This window comes from Sceloporus undulatus, chromosome 7 (genome assembly GCF_019175285.1).
Source record: "Sceloporus undulatus isolate JIND9_A2432 ecotype Alabama chromosome 7, SceUnd_v1.1, whole genome shotgun sequence".
NCBI classification, from domain to species: Eukaryota; Metazoa; Chordata; class Lepidosauria; order Squamata; family Phrynosomatidae; genus Sceloporus; species Sceloporus undulatus.
Window position 1 is genome coordinate 50,436,795 of NC_056528.1, and position 15,749 is coordinate 50,452,543.

The following is a 15,749-nucleotide window of genomic DNA, read 5'->3' on the forward strand; positions in this document are numbered from 1 at the left end:
TATTGGCCAGAACGATGCATGAACATGGGAAAGGTATAGATCCATGCCAAGGAACATTGCGGCGTCCAACGTGCGGCTCAGCGGGCGGATATCATTATATCAATCATTTCGATGGAGCCCCGCGTGGCACAATTTTTCTTTCTCCTTTTCGCTTTCGTAAAAGAAAATTCTTTGGTTTCTTTCAGAATGTACAGATCCTTTGCTTTTTCACTTTGGGTTTTCTTTTGCAATGCCTTTCTGGAAGAGGTTTTTCTCTCTCTTTTAAACAGACCTGAGAATATCTAGCCCTGAGATAAATTGGGAGAATGGTCTTTGGAGACGATAAAGGAAAAAACATACATAGATAAGTTTGACAGATGGCTTCCCCACGAGGGATAGAGATGTGCATTAGGTGCAATATTTGAACATCCAACAAATGTAAAGAGGTGTACATATTTATTTTATATGCATGAAACCAATGAGATGTGATTTGTAGTAGTATAAAAAGCTTGGTTCAGCTTTGGAATCGGGAGTCCCAGAAATTTGGATGCATTTGCTTCTGGGGACAAGCTGCAACTAAATAAACTATGTTTTCCTTTCCAGCCGGCTCCAGGCTTCCCGAGTAAATCTGCTTATAATTTTGGTTTTTAAATTAACCTGTTACATACCTTTCCATGGTACACCATTGGAGCGACCCTAGGATATTGCTACGACTGTGGAATCCTGGGATTTGTAGTTTGATTAGGAATGAGGATCCTAAATACCCCTCTCCAGACTGGGATTAAGGCAGTTAAAGTGGGATGATAGCACTATAATTGTGTCACATGAAAGAGACCTCATGTCCTGAGGGCAATACACACACACACACACACACCCCTAGTCCAGTGTCCAGTCCAAAGGCCACAGCAATACCAGTCGGTCAGTCATAGCAAAGGGCATAAAGCAAGTCCAGGGGTCAGATAACCAGAGTCATGAATCAAACAACAAGGAACAACAAAGCTGCAAAACTGGTTGTCGGCTGCAAAGAATGTCTGCAGCTGGAGCTCTTCTAAAAGGCCTCTGCTTCTCTCAGCTGAAACCTATTCGCTCTCCTCTTGGCTTCTAGCCTGGAGGAGCGCCTCAAAGGACTATCCTTTTGCTGAACGCTGACATCGTACAACTATTTGCAAAGGAACTACAAATGGTGTACCCACCCAGGTGCCTTGTCTCCTCGTACTGGCAAATCCACAATGGCTGTTTGGGATATTCAAGGGTCACACTGAAGGCACTAGAAAACAGTGATGCATCAACCAAAAATGCACATGTAGCTGCACAGCTAGAACCCTCTTTGTTGCTCCCAACTACAGTAGAGCCATGCAACCAATGGTCCCTCTCTAATCTAGAGTGATTTGTGAAGGTAGACCTATGGTGAATTACGACCGTTGTGGAATCTGCTTGCACAGTCAGGAATTAAATATGTCCGTTGCACAGTGGCCAAAAATAAAGTGAAAATGCAAACGTAAAGGAAGTTGCAGAGGTACATGTCACCAACAGGATTCTAGGTTTTATGGCTTCTTGATCCATACTATGCATAGTTGTGGTTAGAGGGTAGAATTGGAGGCAGTTCCAGTGTGGACATGCAAAAGGACAGTATAGTGCAAACCACTGTGTAACCACATGAGTATAGCTTTACACCATGCAGGCCATTGTCTTGAAGCCTCCACAGGGATGGCTTTGCACAGTCGCAACACTTTCAGTCATTGGCTAGAAATACTTCTTGTATGACTTTCCTAAGAGGAAATCTCATAGAGTCATGTTGAAATGTTTCTTGCATTTGTTGTTATTGCAAAACTTATCCTTCTAGGATGTTTCCCTCCGGTCTTAGAGATTTCTCCGCCTTAAATCTCAGGCGTTTTTGTAGCCATCAGCTTAAAGCTTTCGTCCAGGATGGAGCGCCGGTTGCGCCGCAGCCTCTTTTGCCTCTCGCGGTAGAGGATCACCCCCAGTAGGACGCTGGCAATGAGGAGCAGGACGATCCCGACGACGGCGAGGAGAATAATGGTTGCTTTTGCTTGCCCAGGCGCCAGTTTCGAGCCAAACAATGAGATGTGATGGGAGTCTTGGTCGTCTTCAGGAGGTCTCTCTAGGAAGCAAAGAAGAGGAAGGAACACATTGGAGGGAATGGAAGCAAGGCTGTGCATGGAATGCAAAACTCAAGGAGCATCTCAACAATAAACCAATGCTCTGCTCTCCTTTTGGTGTAAGAGCTATCTAGGAAGTGTAGGGGAATCTTCCCCATACTTTAGCATTCAAGGGCCATTGTTATGTATGTATTTATTTGGTTTCTATCCTGCCTTTCTACCTGAAGGGACCCAAGGCGGCTCACAAATAAAATCTAAAAACATAATGCAATGAAACAGCTAAAATAATCATCTAAAAACAGTGTAAAAATTACAGACATTAAAACCATGGTATCCACCCTATATAACAAATTTTAGGCCAAGAAGAGACCTTTTTTTAACTGCGAGAAGTGAGCAGAAGTCACCCGTCCTGTTTTTAAAAAGGCCTTTCATGGGTCTAGACCGGTCCAGACCACCCCAAATGTGTTGAAAATGCCCACGAAGGAATGAAAGCCGTACCTGCCGCAGAGCTAATGTCCAAAGGCATGACATCTGAAAGGAAATAAATGGCAGAATTAACATCAAGCTTTCCAGAAGCACCCAAATCGACCCAAGGAGGTCTATATGTGTAGACAGGACCAAGCAGGTGCAGATGTGTGTTTAGAAGCCCTTTTGCACCAGCGTCACATCCAGACCCCAAACCAGAAAAGGCATCAAATGTTTTAGGGAACAGGCTGCTAGTTTTCAAGGCTCTTCCCATATGAACCAGAGACAGGCTGCTGAGTAGACTTCAAGAAGTCCATTGAGTAACACATTTACTACCCCTTTCTCCTTCCAAGAAACAAATGCAGCCTGAGCTCTGAGGGACAAGTCTTGACTGCTGTTGCTCCTGGGGAAAAAAGAACTTTAGATGGTCCTATTCTATTATCCTCCTATTTGTAGCAAAGACAGGCTGCCAAATCTGTAGACACATTTCTCAAAAGGGAACAGCAAACATGGTGTTACTCAATGGGTTTCTCAGTCATGCTAAAAATGGAGGACGTTTTGGAACCCTTAAAATGTAGGATGCATCCTGGAAAAGGAGGATGCCTGGTCACACTGTTCCAACAGGAAGATAGAGCCTCCTTTGGGCATCCTAACAGGAGAAGGGTACTCCAATAGCCAGATGGAGACTTTCTCCATCCAACCAAGGGACTGGAGAGGACCTCCCTGGTCATTATTTCCATAGGACAATGCCACCTTCCCTGTTGCCACCCTGGCAAGCAAACACAGCTTCTCTCTCCTCATTGCAACAGGCGCATGAAGTCTTACCTCTGGCCAGCCATTCCAACAGACGCATGGAACCTTCCTCCACTCCCAACAGGCAGAGACATCCGATCATGCCTTACCTGGCCTGGGCAAGACAGTGAAAAGCGTCTCCATGCCAGCATGGATGTGGTCGGCCACGTGGCAATGGAGCAGCCATGTGCCCGGATTCCCCGCCAGCATCTCCACCATTTCGAAAGTCCCAGGGAAGAGGTCCACCACGTCTGCTCTGTAGCCTTTGCCGCTCTGTCATACGGAGAGGAGGAGGAAGAGGAACAGAAGGAGAATGAAGTTTGAAACAATGGTGCGTGCCTCCAAACCCCATTTTAAGCACCCTTGAATCCCTATGTCCTTGCAATAGATCTGCTCTGAGTTTCAGAATGAAGTTCAGAGGAGTTATCCAAGGGCTGAAACCTATTTTGAGGACAGAGTTGAGCACCTTGTGTAGCTCCTTCAAACTGAAGTCACCAGTTGTTCATTGAATAAGTGGAGAGTCTCACCCGGTAAATGAAGGTCTCAGCATGGAAATGCACTGTGTGCACGTCAATCTCCTGACCCATTCCCAGTAGGTACCAGTTCACCCAGTCACCTTCATGCATCGTCAGCCCAGGCAAGTTTGCGTAGAGCATCCCATTGATGGCTAAAGAAGAAAAGAGAGATGGATGGTTAGGAAAAGGGTCAAGCACTTGCTTTGCTCCAGACACTTTTGCTTTTGACTTGAAGCTGACGGTAGAGTCAAAGTATAAGGTACGTTTGACATTTGTTTAAAAGACATCTGTTTATCATAGCATGTGGTTTTCCTCATCAATGCATCTTGCATTTAGAGTGCTTTGTTTTCTGACTGGTCGCTGGAAAGTGATGATCGTTCTTCTTCGTTTCACAACCCACTGCTACTGACTTTTGAAATGTGGACTATCAAAGATTGTAATTTTATCTAGGAATCAGCGTTGTTGCATAACGCAACATGTTCTAAGGAGTGTCACTTTCTCCAGTTCTGCTATTGCGATCCCATGAATGTCTGTTTCGTTGTTCCCTCATCATCATCATCATCATCATCATCATCATCATCATCATCATCATCACTGATGTCCTACCTTTTCCCCCAGCTCCAGGAGTCAAAGCAGAAACAGGTTTAAGTTGCAAGCCTGATTGCTGTAGCACTTACCTCTGAGGAAATCCCATTGTGGGAAGCAAAATGGGTCAGGTTAATGATGCACACTCCTTTCATCATCAACTCAGACCCTGCGGTTCAGTGTAAATGGGCTGATTTGCAGGGCGGCACTTCCTTTTTCAGTCCAGGTACCTGACCTGAACAATTCTCTTCTGCATTTCTCTCGTTAAGATTTTTCACTTTCTTCTAGCCGCAGCCAAGAGGCAAATTCAAGTATTCCCAGAGCTTGGCACAGGCTCCTCTTAGGAACTAATAAGATCTGAATTGCCACCCGGCAGGTTTCCATTTCATACTTAGCAGCAATTAGAGCAGAGCCTTTTGTGAAAAAGCAACGCATGAGCCGAAGGCAATTTAGGGCGATAGGAAGAGGAGCTTTTCTGCCACCCAAAAGTCTACCCAGGTGAAGAGAAAAGCAAGGATCCAGAATGTGGCAGATATTGAGATCATTGCAAACGGTAGAAATAGGATGCGAGAAGTAATGTTACCTGTCTATATGGAGTAAGAAAGGCATAAATCCAATGTGGTGCAATGGTCTGAGTTTTGGACTAAGGGTGCATCTACACAGCATAAATAAGATAGTTTGATACCGCTTTAAGTGCTGTAGCGTCATCCTATGGAATCCTGGGATTTGTAGTTTACCAGGTCTTTATCCTTGCCGAATGGCACTGGTGCCTCACCAAACTACAAACCCCAGGATCCCATAGAATGGAGCCACAGCACCTAAAGCGGTGTTAAACTGAGTTATCTCTACAGTGCAGATGCACCCAAGGACTCAGAAAGACCAGAGTTCAAATCCCTGTTCAGTTCTAAGCAATTCTAGGCCGCTCTTCTTTCCCCCGCTATTTTCACCTTAAAAAAGAAATCTACCCTTTATCCAAATGTTCATTATAACAAGTTCATTGTTATGCAGAACCATACATTACTCTGCTGCAGGTATGGGCAAAAAATCCTAAGCAACTGTTTGCAAACAGCAGGGAGCAGCACTAGCAGAAGAGGCAAAGTGCGCAAGCCAGTTACCGTGCATCTTGTTGCTTTCCATGAATTCCTCATCCTTTCCAAGGGAACGGTTCCACTTCTCCTGGCCGTAATTTTTCACGTTTTCCTCCAGGTACCAGGACTGGTTTTCATCAAAAACCAAGAAGAGGAGGGCAAACTCTTTGCTTACTCCTTTCCTTCTGCCATCCAAACCCAGGGATCCTTTGCGGCAGACCTTTAAGGGCCCAACAAGGCCGCTGAAGATATCCTGATGGGGAAAGGACAGAGAACGGCAATTTCTCCAATGCTAGCATTCTCAGGTTTGCAAAACAGCAATAAGAGACAGCCCCAAATACATGGCATGCAAGGTTGACAATAAGGAGCAATTAACAAGTCTGTGTTCTGCCTATATGTATATGTATTGAGCCAGCCAAGTCATTTCTTTGCAAGAAGTACTCTGTTCTGTCTATATACCAAATGAGAGCTAGCCACTTATTTCTCTGCAAAACTAATGCATTGTCCACATTCATAAATTACAGGGCGCACAAATATTCCTGTCCTTATGAAGGGCCCACACCCCAAAATACAGGATTTGGGGCTTCTTGTTTGGTTTATATAACAGAAAAGGCTTTCCAACCCTCAAATAGGAAACATCCCTTATAATAAGGGACCCCTGCCAGCCCTATAAGAAGCACACTTTCTGGATCTCAAATAAGGGACATCCCTTATAATAAGGGACATCTGCCAGCCCTATACTGTAAGGGACAATCTGGTCTGCAAATAAGGAACATCTATAATAATAAGGGATACTTGTCAGCCCTAGTCAAAATATGTGTGATTTTCTGCCACCGAATCCACACACTGAGACTTGTTGGACACACAATTGGGGAAAATTATCAGACAGTATTTGCTTGCTCCCTCCAAGTAGTGGAAAACTACTAACCTTTACGGGATCCACTCTGGAGTAGTAGATCCAAGAGACGCAGGTGGAATCGTTTGGTCCTGGACCAGATCTTTCAGGGACATCCCATTGATAGGTCACAATTTCACCTGGGAAAGTAAAGGGGAATGAGACAGAGAGAGAATGAGATCCATGGATATTTTGCTTTTTCTGTTATACATCTGATAAATTAATATATCTGGATGTGATGTCCTTCTCATGGCCTTTTGCTTTAAAAAGAAGAAGGCAATCATAACACAACTGCAACTGTGATGTTGTGGTTCAGACTTTATCTGAAATTTAAAGGAGTTGTCTAATGTGTAGAGAGTACTACACATGAGTAATGGACTAGGATCCCAGGAGACCAGGGTTCGAATCCCTGCGCAGGCATGGAAATCCCCTGAGCAATTTTGGGCAAGTTGCATTCACTCAGCTTCAGAGGAAGGCAATGGCATACCAGCCTAAATGCATGATATGCAGGGATGGGTCTCAAATTTTGGGCAGGTTCACAGTGGAGGAGGTGGTCTTTTGTGCACATAAAGTTGTGGATATGGCACCAGGCATACTACTTAATGTTGGGGAGAGTGGTGAATTGCACATGATTTCACACAGCTCATGTGCTTCTCCAGTTGGTTCCTTGGTTCAGCCATGCAACACTGCCATTCACAAGGGTTGCATACAGCAACAAATGCCTAACTTTTGCACATGGAGATTTTGATGCCAATCCATCCTTATGGAAATTCTTGGCCAATGAGTCCAGAAGCCAAGGCAATGCACAGAGACAGACTCACCTGGCGTTGCAGCTCCTGAGCCTCCGTTGTTCTTTTCCACAATGCCATGGGCATGAATGGAGTATGGGCGAGTTGCGTTGTTCCGAAACACGATGTTGAGCACGTCTCCCACTTCTGCCCAAATGAAAGGACCTGAGTAGGTGAGAAGGAGGGATTTGAGGCACCAAAAAATGATAGCAACCACACAATGGCCAGGAATGCACTACATATGGACACGGTGAAAGAAATATAATGGTTAGAATCTTTTTGGTGATGCACACAAGTAAATGTTCAGGCAGGACTGCAGCCAAGCATCCAAGACTGTGGCTACTCAGAAGTAAATATATTCCCTGGTCTTTGGTGGCATCTATACTATAGAAATAATGCTGTTTGGACACCACTTTCGGTGTTGCAACTACATCCTATGACATCCTGGGATTTGTAGTTTTCAAAAGTCTTTACCTGTCTCTATCCAAAAAGACTGGCACCTCAGAAAAAAACTTCAAATCCCAGGATATTGTAGGATGGTTAAAGTTTTTAAAAATGGCAAGCGTACGGATTCACCTCTTCAAGCCAAATTTGAAGAAAATCTGCACCCAATGTCCATTTCTCACCCAAAATCCCTAGATGTTCCTCTCCATGGTTCCTCTCCTTTGGGGTCTTGAACGTCCCATCGGTGTATTCTCGAAAGACGGCTTTCTTGTACCTGGAGCCCAGCAGTCCGTTCTCGTGGCTCAGAAACACCTCGCCATACCTGTGGGTTTTCAAAGTGGGCTTTTGCATTATTGATGCTCCGTCGGCATTAATAAAACAACACACAATCTCAGCAGATGAAGCAGGTCCTCGGGCAAAGCTTCTCCAAGGGGACCCTGACTTCCATGGATGTGAGCGAAGCCGAGATGAAAGAGGAGAGTGGTTCCCATGTCAATATGGAGCTGCAAACCAGCCCCAGCTTTTAATCCGAAAAGAACGCTCCAAGATGCCGAACTGCAGAAATAATGCAATCTGGTACTGCTTCAACTGCCATGGCTCAATGCTATGGGGATTTGTGAGATATTTGGCCTCCACTGCCAGAGCGCTCTGGTGCACCATCAACCTACAAATCCCAGAATGCCATAGCATTAAGGCATGGAGACCTAAGTGGTGCCAAACTGCATTAATTCGGCAGATTCAGCAGCAGAGTTTTAGGCTGAAATCTGGAAGAAGGACCTTAGATGAACAGGAACAGAATAGCAGTCAGATCAGAGCTGGTCAGACTATAAAAAAGTACGGTTCTGAAGTCTATGCTTATTAATAGAGACAGTGTGGCACAGTGGTTTGGGTGTCCGACTACAACTCTGAAGGCCAGGGTTCAAATCCCCACTCAGCCATATAAACCCTTGGACAGGTCATACTCTCTCAGCCTCAGAGGAAAGCAAAGGCTTCTGAACAAATATGGCAAAGAAACCCCCATGATAGGGTTACCTTAGGACAGGGGTAGGCAACCTTTTTGAGCCGGGGACCGGGTTGCTGTCCCTCAGACAACTGGGGGGCCGAAGCCAAAAAATAAATAATTAAATAATTTTTTAAAAAATTAAATATATAAATAAACCAGGACAAATGTAGGACAAAATTTTCAAATGGAAGACACTTTTTTTTAAAAAAATGGAGGACACGCGAAAAAATTTGCTGATTTTTTAAAAAATGTTAATATAAATGCATGTTTCTGAGGCTTCTATAGACAATTGCCCCCCAAAGGCCCCGGTGGCAATCGGTGGCAGGACCAGGCTGGGGCCGGTCCCAAGGCCTTGCCGGGCCGCATCCAGACCGCAGGTTGCCTACCCCTGCCTTAGGATGACCATAAGCTGGAAATGACCTGAAGGCAGACAACAAGAACAATACTTATTGGCTCTTGTTGAATGACTTGGAAGATGCTTTAGGGCACAAGTGGGGATAACGCAGCCCATGAGCCACATGTGGCCCCAAAACCATTTTTGTAGCTGCTTGGTGGTGGAGGCTTTTCCTTTGGAGGAAATTGGCTGTGCTTTATGTTTGTATTCTTGCATTGCAGGGATTGGATGACCCTTGAGACCCCTTCCAGCTCTATGATTCTATGATTGTACCTTTCTCCTGCAGAATGGTTGTGTCTTTCCAGTTCCCAGCTGCGATCTGGAGCGTAGTCCCACTCTATCTCTTGCGCCATGATGTAGAAGGTCCTTACTCTCTCGTACCGTGGGTCAAGGAAGGGCAACCCCTTCCCACATTGCTGGACGGAGTAGCGTCCTTTCATCCCGGACTGGTAGTGGTTGCTAGTCTGGCAGTACAGCTCAAACGTCCCTGGAAGGGAGCATGGACAAAGTCACCAAACGTGGCAACCAACACTTGGGTTCACTGAAGTGGCACCAGTAGAGGTGACATGCCAAGGGTGGCCAGAGAGAAAACTGGAAAGGCCAGCCTAACCCTCCAACCATTGCACCTTACTGGTTTTATAGAAGTACTGTATTTTCCGGTGTATAAGATGACCGGGCGTATAAGACGAGCCCCAACTTTTTAAATAAAAATATAGTTTATGATATACTCACCGTATAAGGCTACCCTTCCTCCTCAGAAGCCGGCAGCCGGCCGTGCACACATGCACCGGCTTCAAGGGGCCTCCAAAGGCCCCTTACAAGCTGGCAAGGGACTGCAGGCTTCCCAGGCCTCCAGGAGCCTGAGAAGCTGGCAGCTCCAGAGCGCGCACGCCGGCTTCCCAGGCCTCTGGAGGCCTGAGAAGCTGGCGGCCGAGTGCGCACGCGCTGGACCCCGGGCTCAACCCGGCGTATAAGACAGCCCCCGACTTTTGACCCAATTTTCAAGGGTCAAAAAGTCGTCTTATACGCCGGAAAATACGGTAATTTTAGCAATTGTTGCATGTTTCCTGGTTGCACGACAAGCAACATCTCCTGAAACTCTCCCTTCTGCTCAGCCATTAAAGTTCCAGGAGCCCTCTCCAGTTTTCAAGCTGGCAGCCCTAGACATGCACAATATTTCAAGCAAACTGTTGCACATATTTTTCAGTGTGGAAGCCAGCCTTCTCATAACTCTTCCATTTGCGCGAGAGGTTTTCTTTCTAGAAGAAACAGTGGCCTAAATCCAACCCTTAAACCAAACTAACCTATGGAATCAATGGAAATTTCACAAGTCAACACTTTTGCAAGTCCCATTGATCCAATGGGCTTATGCCAGTCGACACTAACTATAACATCTCAATCCTAATTAATAAATAATTCTAGCTATGAATTGAAAAGGGGAAAGTGGAGGGAGGAGAGAGAAACTGGGACATTTTAGAAGCAACAGAAAATGTGGGAAGACAAAAGATTAATCGGGATTTCTCTTGCAATTGGAGGGTATGCAAGGAATGATGAGAGCTGCAATCTCAGATACCTGGAGACCACCATCCAGGACAAATTGCTAATGAAACCATGCATTTACCTTCCTTGTCTGGCTGCATGAGGGCTGTGGCAAAAGTGTGGGGGAAGATATTGGTGGCATCTCTCCTCTGTCCGTTCATCAGGACCGTATTCCCCTGGAATGCCACTCCATGGACATCCGCTTCGCTGCCAAGACCCAAGAGATGCCAGGAAACGGTTTCTCCTTTGCAGACCTCCAGGAGAGGCAAGTTGCTGTACATGAACCCATTGATGGCTTTGGTGCAAAAGAGGGAATGGGACAGAAAACAAAGTCAGATGAGAGTGACCCATCAGTCCAAGGATACTAAATCTGCACTGAAGAAATAATGCAGTTTGAGGATGCTTTAAGGTCCATGGCTCAATGCTTCTCAGACTGAGAAGGAAAAGAGGAATACACAAGAAGAGCAGCAATTTTGTGCAATGACTGCGCCCATTGGGCACTCTTTGGAAAGTTGCTTTTCCAAAACAACTGGTTGGCTGTACTTGTTGGGAAAATAATCCTTTGCAGTTGCCCATTAAAATGGCCAGATGATACTGTCTTGTGTTGCTATGCTGCTCATTACTTTACATTAGTTTTTGCAGGAGCTAGGTGTTGGTAAGAGAACAGTATCACACTTGCATATTTGCTGCCCAAATATCTCTTGCAATGCAAAACAAAAAAGCATCAATATTATTCAAACCCATCTTTACTATTTTAGTTGCCACTCTAAATACACTGGTGCCTCGGGTTACGAAATTAATTCGTTCCGCCATTCCTTTCGTAACCCGAAAATTTCGTAACCCGAAAAGGCTTTCCGTTAGCACTGGAAAGCCTATAGCTGCACTTTGCAGCATTTGAATTTCGCGCCGAAATGAATTTCGTAACCCGAAAAATATTTCGTAACCCGAAACAGTTTTTGCCAATCCAACTTTTTCGTATCCCGGAAATTTCGTAACCCGATCATTTCGTATCCCGAGGCACCAGTGTATGCAAGTTACTCAACCTTTCCTAAATGTGTTTTCTTATCCCTGAATCTTCAAGAGTGGGGATGTTGGACTTACCATGCATCCTGTTGGACTCTATGAAGACTTCATCCTCAAAGGCCTTGTCTTGCTTTGGGAAATGCTTCAAGTATTTCAGATTGGCATCCCGATACCAGCTGAGGTTTTCGTCAAAGACGCCGAACAAGACATAAAACTCTTTATCGACACCTTTCTAGGAAAACAATGACACACAAAAGATTAGGGTTTGCAAAGGTTTAGATTCTCGTGCATCAATAATGCTCTTGTTCCATTTTGGGGATTGCTTCATCACAAAGCGAGATGAGTATTATTACTAGAAATGAAGATGAATAAACCGAGACTGTCGTAGTTTAGTCATATCATGACTCAATGCGACTCACTGGGAAAGTCAATAACGCTTGATAAAATGGAAGACAGTAGGAAAATAGGGAGACCTCACTAAGGATGGATTGACTTCATGAAAGAATCGATAACCATGAGGTTGCAAGACCTGAGCTGACGGAGGTCTCTCATTCATAGGGTTGCCATAAACTGAAGCTGACCTGATAGCAAACAATAACAACATCCACCTTGCTATACTCTTTGTTGTTGTTGTTGTTGTTGTTGTGTGCCTTCAAGTACTTCCAATTTATGGTGACCCCAAGACAATCCTATTGTGGGGTCTTCTTGGCAGAATTTGTTCAGAGAGGGCATGATCTTGATCTTCCCTTTGAAGCTATGAGTCTGGGACTTGCCCAAAATCACCCAGTGGGTTTTCATGGCTGAGCTGGCATTTGGACCTTGGTCTCCCAGTTTCCCAGTACAACCCGAACCAGTACATCCTGCTGGGTCTCTATCAGGAGCCTATCCCTGCTTCTTAGCAGTAGAGAAGAATAGACTGGGTTTCAGTTGGTTGCCTAGGAAATTTCAGGGAAAGGTACAGAATGTACTCAGAAACAGCAGCCGGAATAGAGAAAAGGCATCAAGAAGAGCCTGGATGGACCATAAATAAAACAAATGTAATAACTCCCAAAGGCCTAAGTCAAAGGTGGGTCACACAGGTTTTAACTTGCATTTGACTGTCTGGGGATTTAACACTAGCTTGGTATCACTTCTTTACACAGGGACACAAACACAGAGGCCAGAATCCTATGGGTTTGACCCAAGCGATGCAGGCCATTGAATCAGCTGCTGAATGGAGGGTCAACACATGGGTCAATCCCATTGATTCAGTGGATTTACTCTAATTGGGACTAAGGGAGAGAATCCAGGCCTTATGCATGACTTATAAGCAAACAAATAGCCCTTCTGAGAGGTCTGTCCAGGATCCCAAGGGAAGGCAATTACTCACTTGCAATATGAAAGGAGGCCAAATTAATAGCGATCTGGCTGCCAATGAGGATGAGCCATCAATGCACTTTAAAAATACATTTCTGGGCTTCCGGAAGATGTTTTATCTTTTAATGTAACTTGTATGCTATGTTGGGATTTTTTTTTTAAAGGGCAGCTCAGTCTTATCTTCTTCAGCTCTATGGCTGTGTAATAAGGACTGATTGATTTATATATATATACAGTACACCATGCCATTATCTCCCACCAAGTACACTTCAATGGCATGTGCTACAAGGCACCATCTGAAGAGGTGTTTGATGTGATTCCTTCCAGTCCCATGGGCTTCAAGTGGGACTCATACAAAGCAGAGACACAGCTTTTAAAGCCTCGACTACATTGAGTCTTCCCACAAAACAACTCCTCTGGGGCACTTCAGTCCACCTCCTTCCCAGCACTCCTCCTTCCTCTTTCATAATCCACTCTCAAACACTGCTTCACATCTTTCATGTATAACTCTAGTACATTGGAACTAAGGGTTTGAGTCTTTGACTGAGACACCATGAGACCAGGATTCAAATCCAAGCTCAGCCATGGGAACCTTGGCCGAGTCGCACTCTCTCAGCCTCAGAGGAAGGCAACAGCAAAACATATGATGTGGTGCCATCACTGCAAGTCCTTCTATTCAATGCAAATCACAGTCAGACGGGAGAGTCTGGAAATACAACCCTGCATTTTTCTGGTTTGCTCCTGCCATGAGGCAACCCTTAATGCAATTTGACCAGCATCCTATTAGTGACTATGGAAATGTAAGTCCAATGTACAACTGCATATGTCTCCTTTTTGGTGAGCGATATGCAGAGTATTCTCTTCCTTCCTCTGCAATGACCAACCTCCCCAACGTCTCGCTGTTTCATTGCGACAGTCACTCTTTTATGGACATTTTGTAGCTAATGGAGAGCAAAGGTGGGGATCAGAGAAGGGTCTAGCTATGTTCCAGAGCCAGATGCAAAACACTGTATATACTCATGTAGAAGTCTAAAAGTTTTAATCCAAAAATTGACCCCCCAAAACCTGAGTCGACTTATCCATCTTATGGGTCATCTCTGGCCCATCAACAGAACAAGAGACCTTACCTGCTGGTTTCTTTCGTCGAGAGTCCCAGGTCTACAGACAAGCAAGGGCCCCATTAACCCAGAATTGGTGTCTCTGGTGGGATCTGCCGCAGAAGAGTACATCCACGTCAAGCAAGGAGGGTCTGTGGCCGTGGGACCCACATGTTGTGGGACCGTCCACTGGTAGGTGAAGTTCCCCAGAGGCCTCACAACAGATCCTCTCCGGGATGAACCTTTGAAACGAAAGAGGGATGATATGGATGGTGCACTTGGCCCTTTCAGCAGTCATACAAGAGACCCTATAAAGCAGGGGTTGGCAATGGGTAAGGCTGGTGGCCTCTTGCATGAAAAATCTTTAGGGAACAGGGCTGTTGCCCAGGGGGCTATGCTTTTCTTGCCCCTGGAAAATGAGAACTTGGTGGACCAAGAGATGGACAGAGACCTGGGAGACCTGGGTTCGGATATAAGCACCAATTGCACTTGCAGTCTGTCTTTGCTGTTTTGTTGCCAACTTTATGTGTGTTGTTGCTTAGGTGACACTTAAACACTGCCTCAGATTCATTGCATGCAGGATAAAGTTTCTTTTTATTCTTTGTTTTTAAGGGTATTTTATTAGGGTGTTGTATTGGGAGGAGGGAATCAATGAGTGCGTGCATGTGTCTGTGCACATGTAAGACCATACCATCATGATACAGGCTTCCTTCCCACTCCTTTCCATAAAAGACACCGTGGGGCTGGATGCTGAAAGGCCAGGAGGCTTTGTTTGCAAAGGCTACCCGGATGGTATCTCCCACTTCTGCTCTGATCACTGGTCCTAAAAGGAAGGAGAAAAAGGGTGAGAAAAGGAAGGAAGGAAGGAAACATTCCTTTAATTTGGGCTTTTAATTTTGCCACATTACCAAGGATCCCAAGATGTTTCTCTTCTTCCTTTCGCGCCTTCTCCACCCGAAAACTTCCATCCGTATATTCAATATACTTGGCTTTCCAGTACGTGCCTCCGATCCGACTGGAGCTTTGCTTGAAGTACAGCTCTGAAAAGCTAAACAGATGCAAAACCCAGGATTACAGGAGAGGCTTTTGCCACAAGCAACATCACTTGGTTTTCCCCCCAATTTCCAGGGTTGTTTTGTTTGAAAATTTTAAACAGTCTGTGTAAATCCTTTTGCAAAGGGCCCCAGTATTTTTCATCCTGAGCTACATAAGAGACCTTGCAAAGCCAGAGGAGAGAGAAGAAGGAGGACTTGTGTTTTGGGGGAAACATATCCAGGGATAGCTGTGTTGGCCTTACAGCAAAGTACAATAATACCCCAAATCCACACAAAGCCTACTTGGCTGTGTTGTTTGGAGGCTTGTGTATGTGTGTTTTGTTTGTTTTTGGCTGTGAGCGCAAAGGGGCAGGACTGCTGCTGAATCACTCACTTGGGCTGCATCTGTACTGCAGAATTTAATGCAGTTTGACGCCACTTTAACTGCCATGGCTCCACGTTATGGGATTCCTCTAGGTTTTGTAGTTGTAGGAGAGACTTAGCCTTAGTTTTTTGTGGGTTTTTCAGGCTGTGTGGCTGTCTTGTGGAAGAGTTTATTCCTGGTGTTTTGCCAGCATCTGTGGCTGCCATCTTCTAAGAATGCTGGCATGGAAGTGAGTGGGGTATATATA

The 15,749-nt window shown here is 45.2% G+C and overlaps 1 protein-coding gene across 1 annotated transcript in view; it reads right to left on the minus strand.

Moving 5' to 3' along the window:
• Positions 1–289: 289 nt before the first annotated feature.
• Positions 290–15,749, minus strand: part of HEPH (hephaestin) — a 24,710-nt gene continuing 9,250 nt past the window's right edge. The window contains exons 8-21 of the mRNA XM_042479362.1: positions 14,992–15,131; positions 14,775–14,906; positions 14,114–14,325; positions 11,709–11,862; positions 10,690–10,902; positions 9,342–9,555; positions 7,854–7,993; positions 7,261–7,392; positions 6,473–6,579; positions 5,572–5,797; positions 3,884–4,023; positions 3,467–3,629; positions 2,598–2,630; positions 290–2,101 (exon numbers count right to left, since the gene is read on the minus strand). Coding sequence (XP_042335296.1) covers positions 1,857–2,101; positions 2,598–2,630; positions 3,467–3,629; positions 3,884–4,023; positions 5,572–5,797; positions 6,473–6,579; positions 7,261–7,392; positions 7,854–7,993; positions 9,342–9,555; positions 10,690–10,902; positions 11,709–11,862; positions 14,114–14,325; positions 14,775–14,906; positions 14,992–15,131 — 2,251 coding nt within the window. The 3' untranslated portion in view covers positions 290–1,856. The remainder of the gene's footprint in view (positions 2,102–2,597; positions 2,631–3,466; positions 3,630–3,883; positions 4,024–5,571; positions 5,798–6,472; positions 6,580–7,260; positions 7,393–7,853; positions 7,994–9,341; positions 9,556–10,689; positions 10,903–11,708; positions 11,863–14,113; positions 14,326–14,774; positions 14,907–14,991; positions 15,132–15,749) is intronic.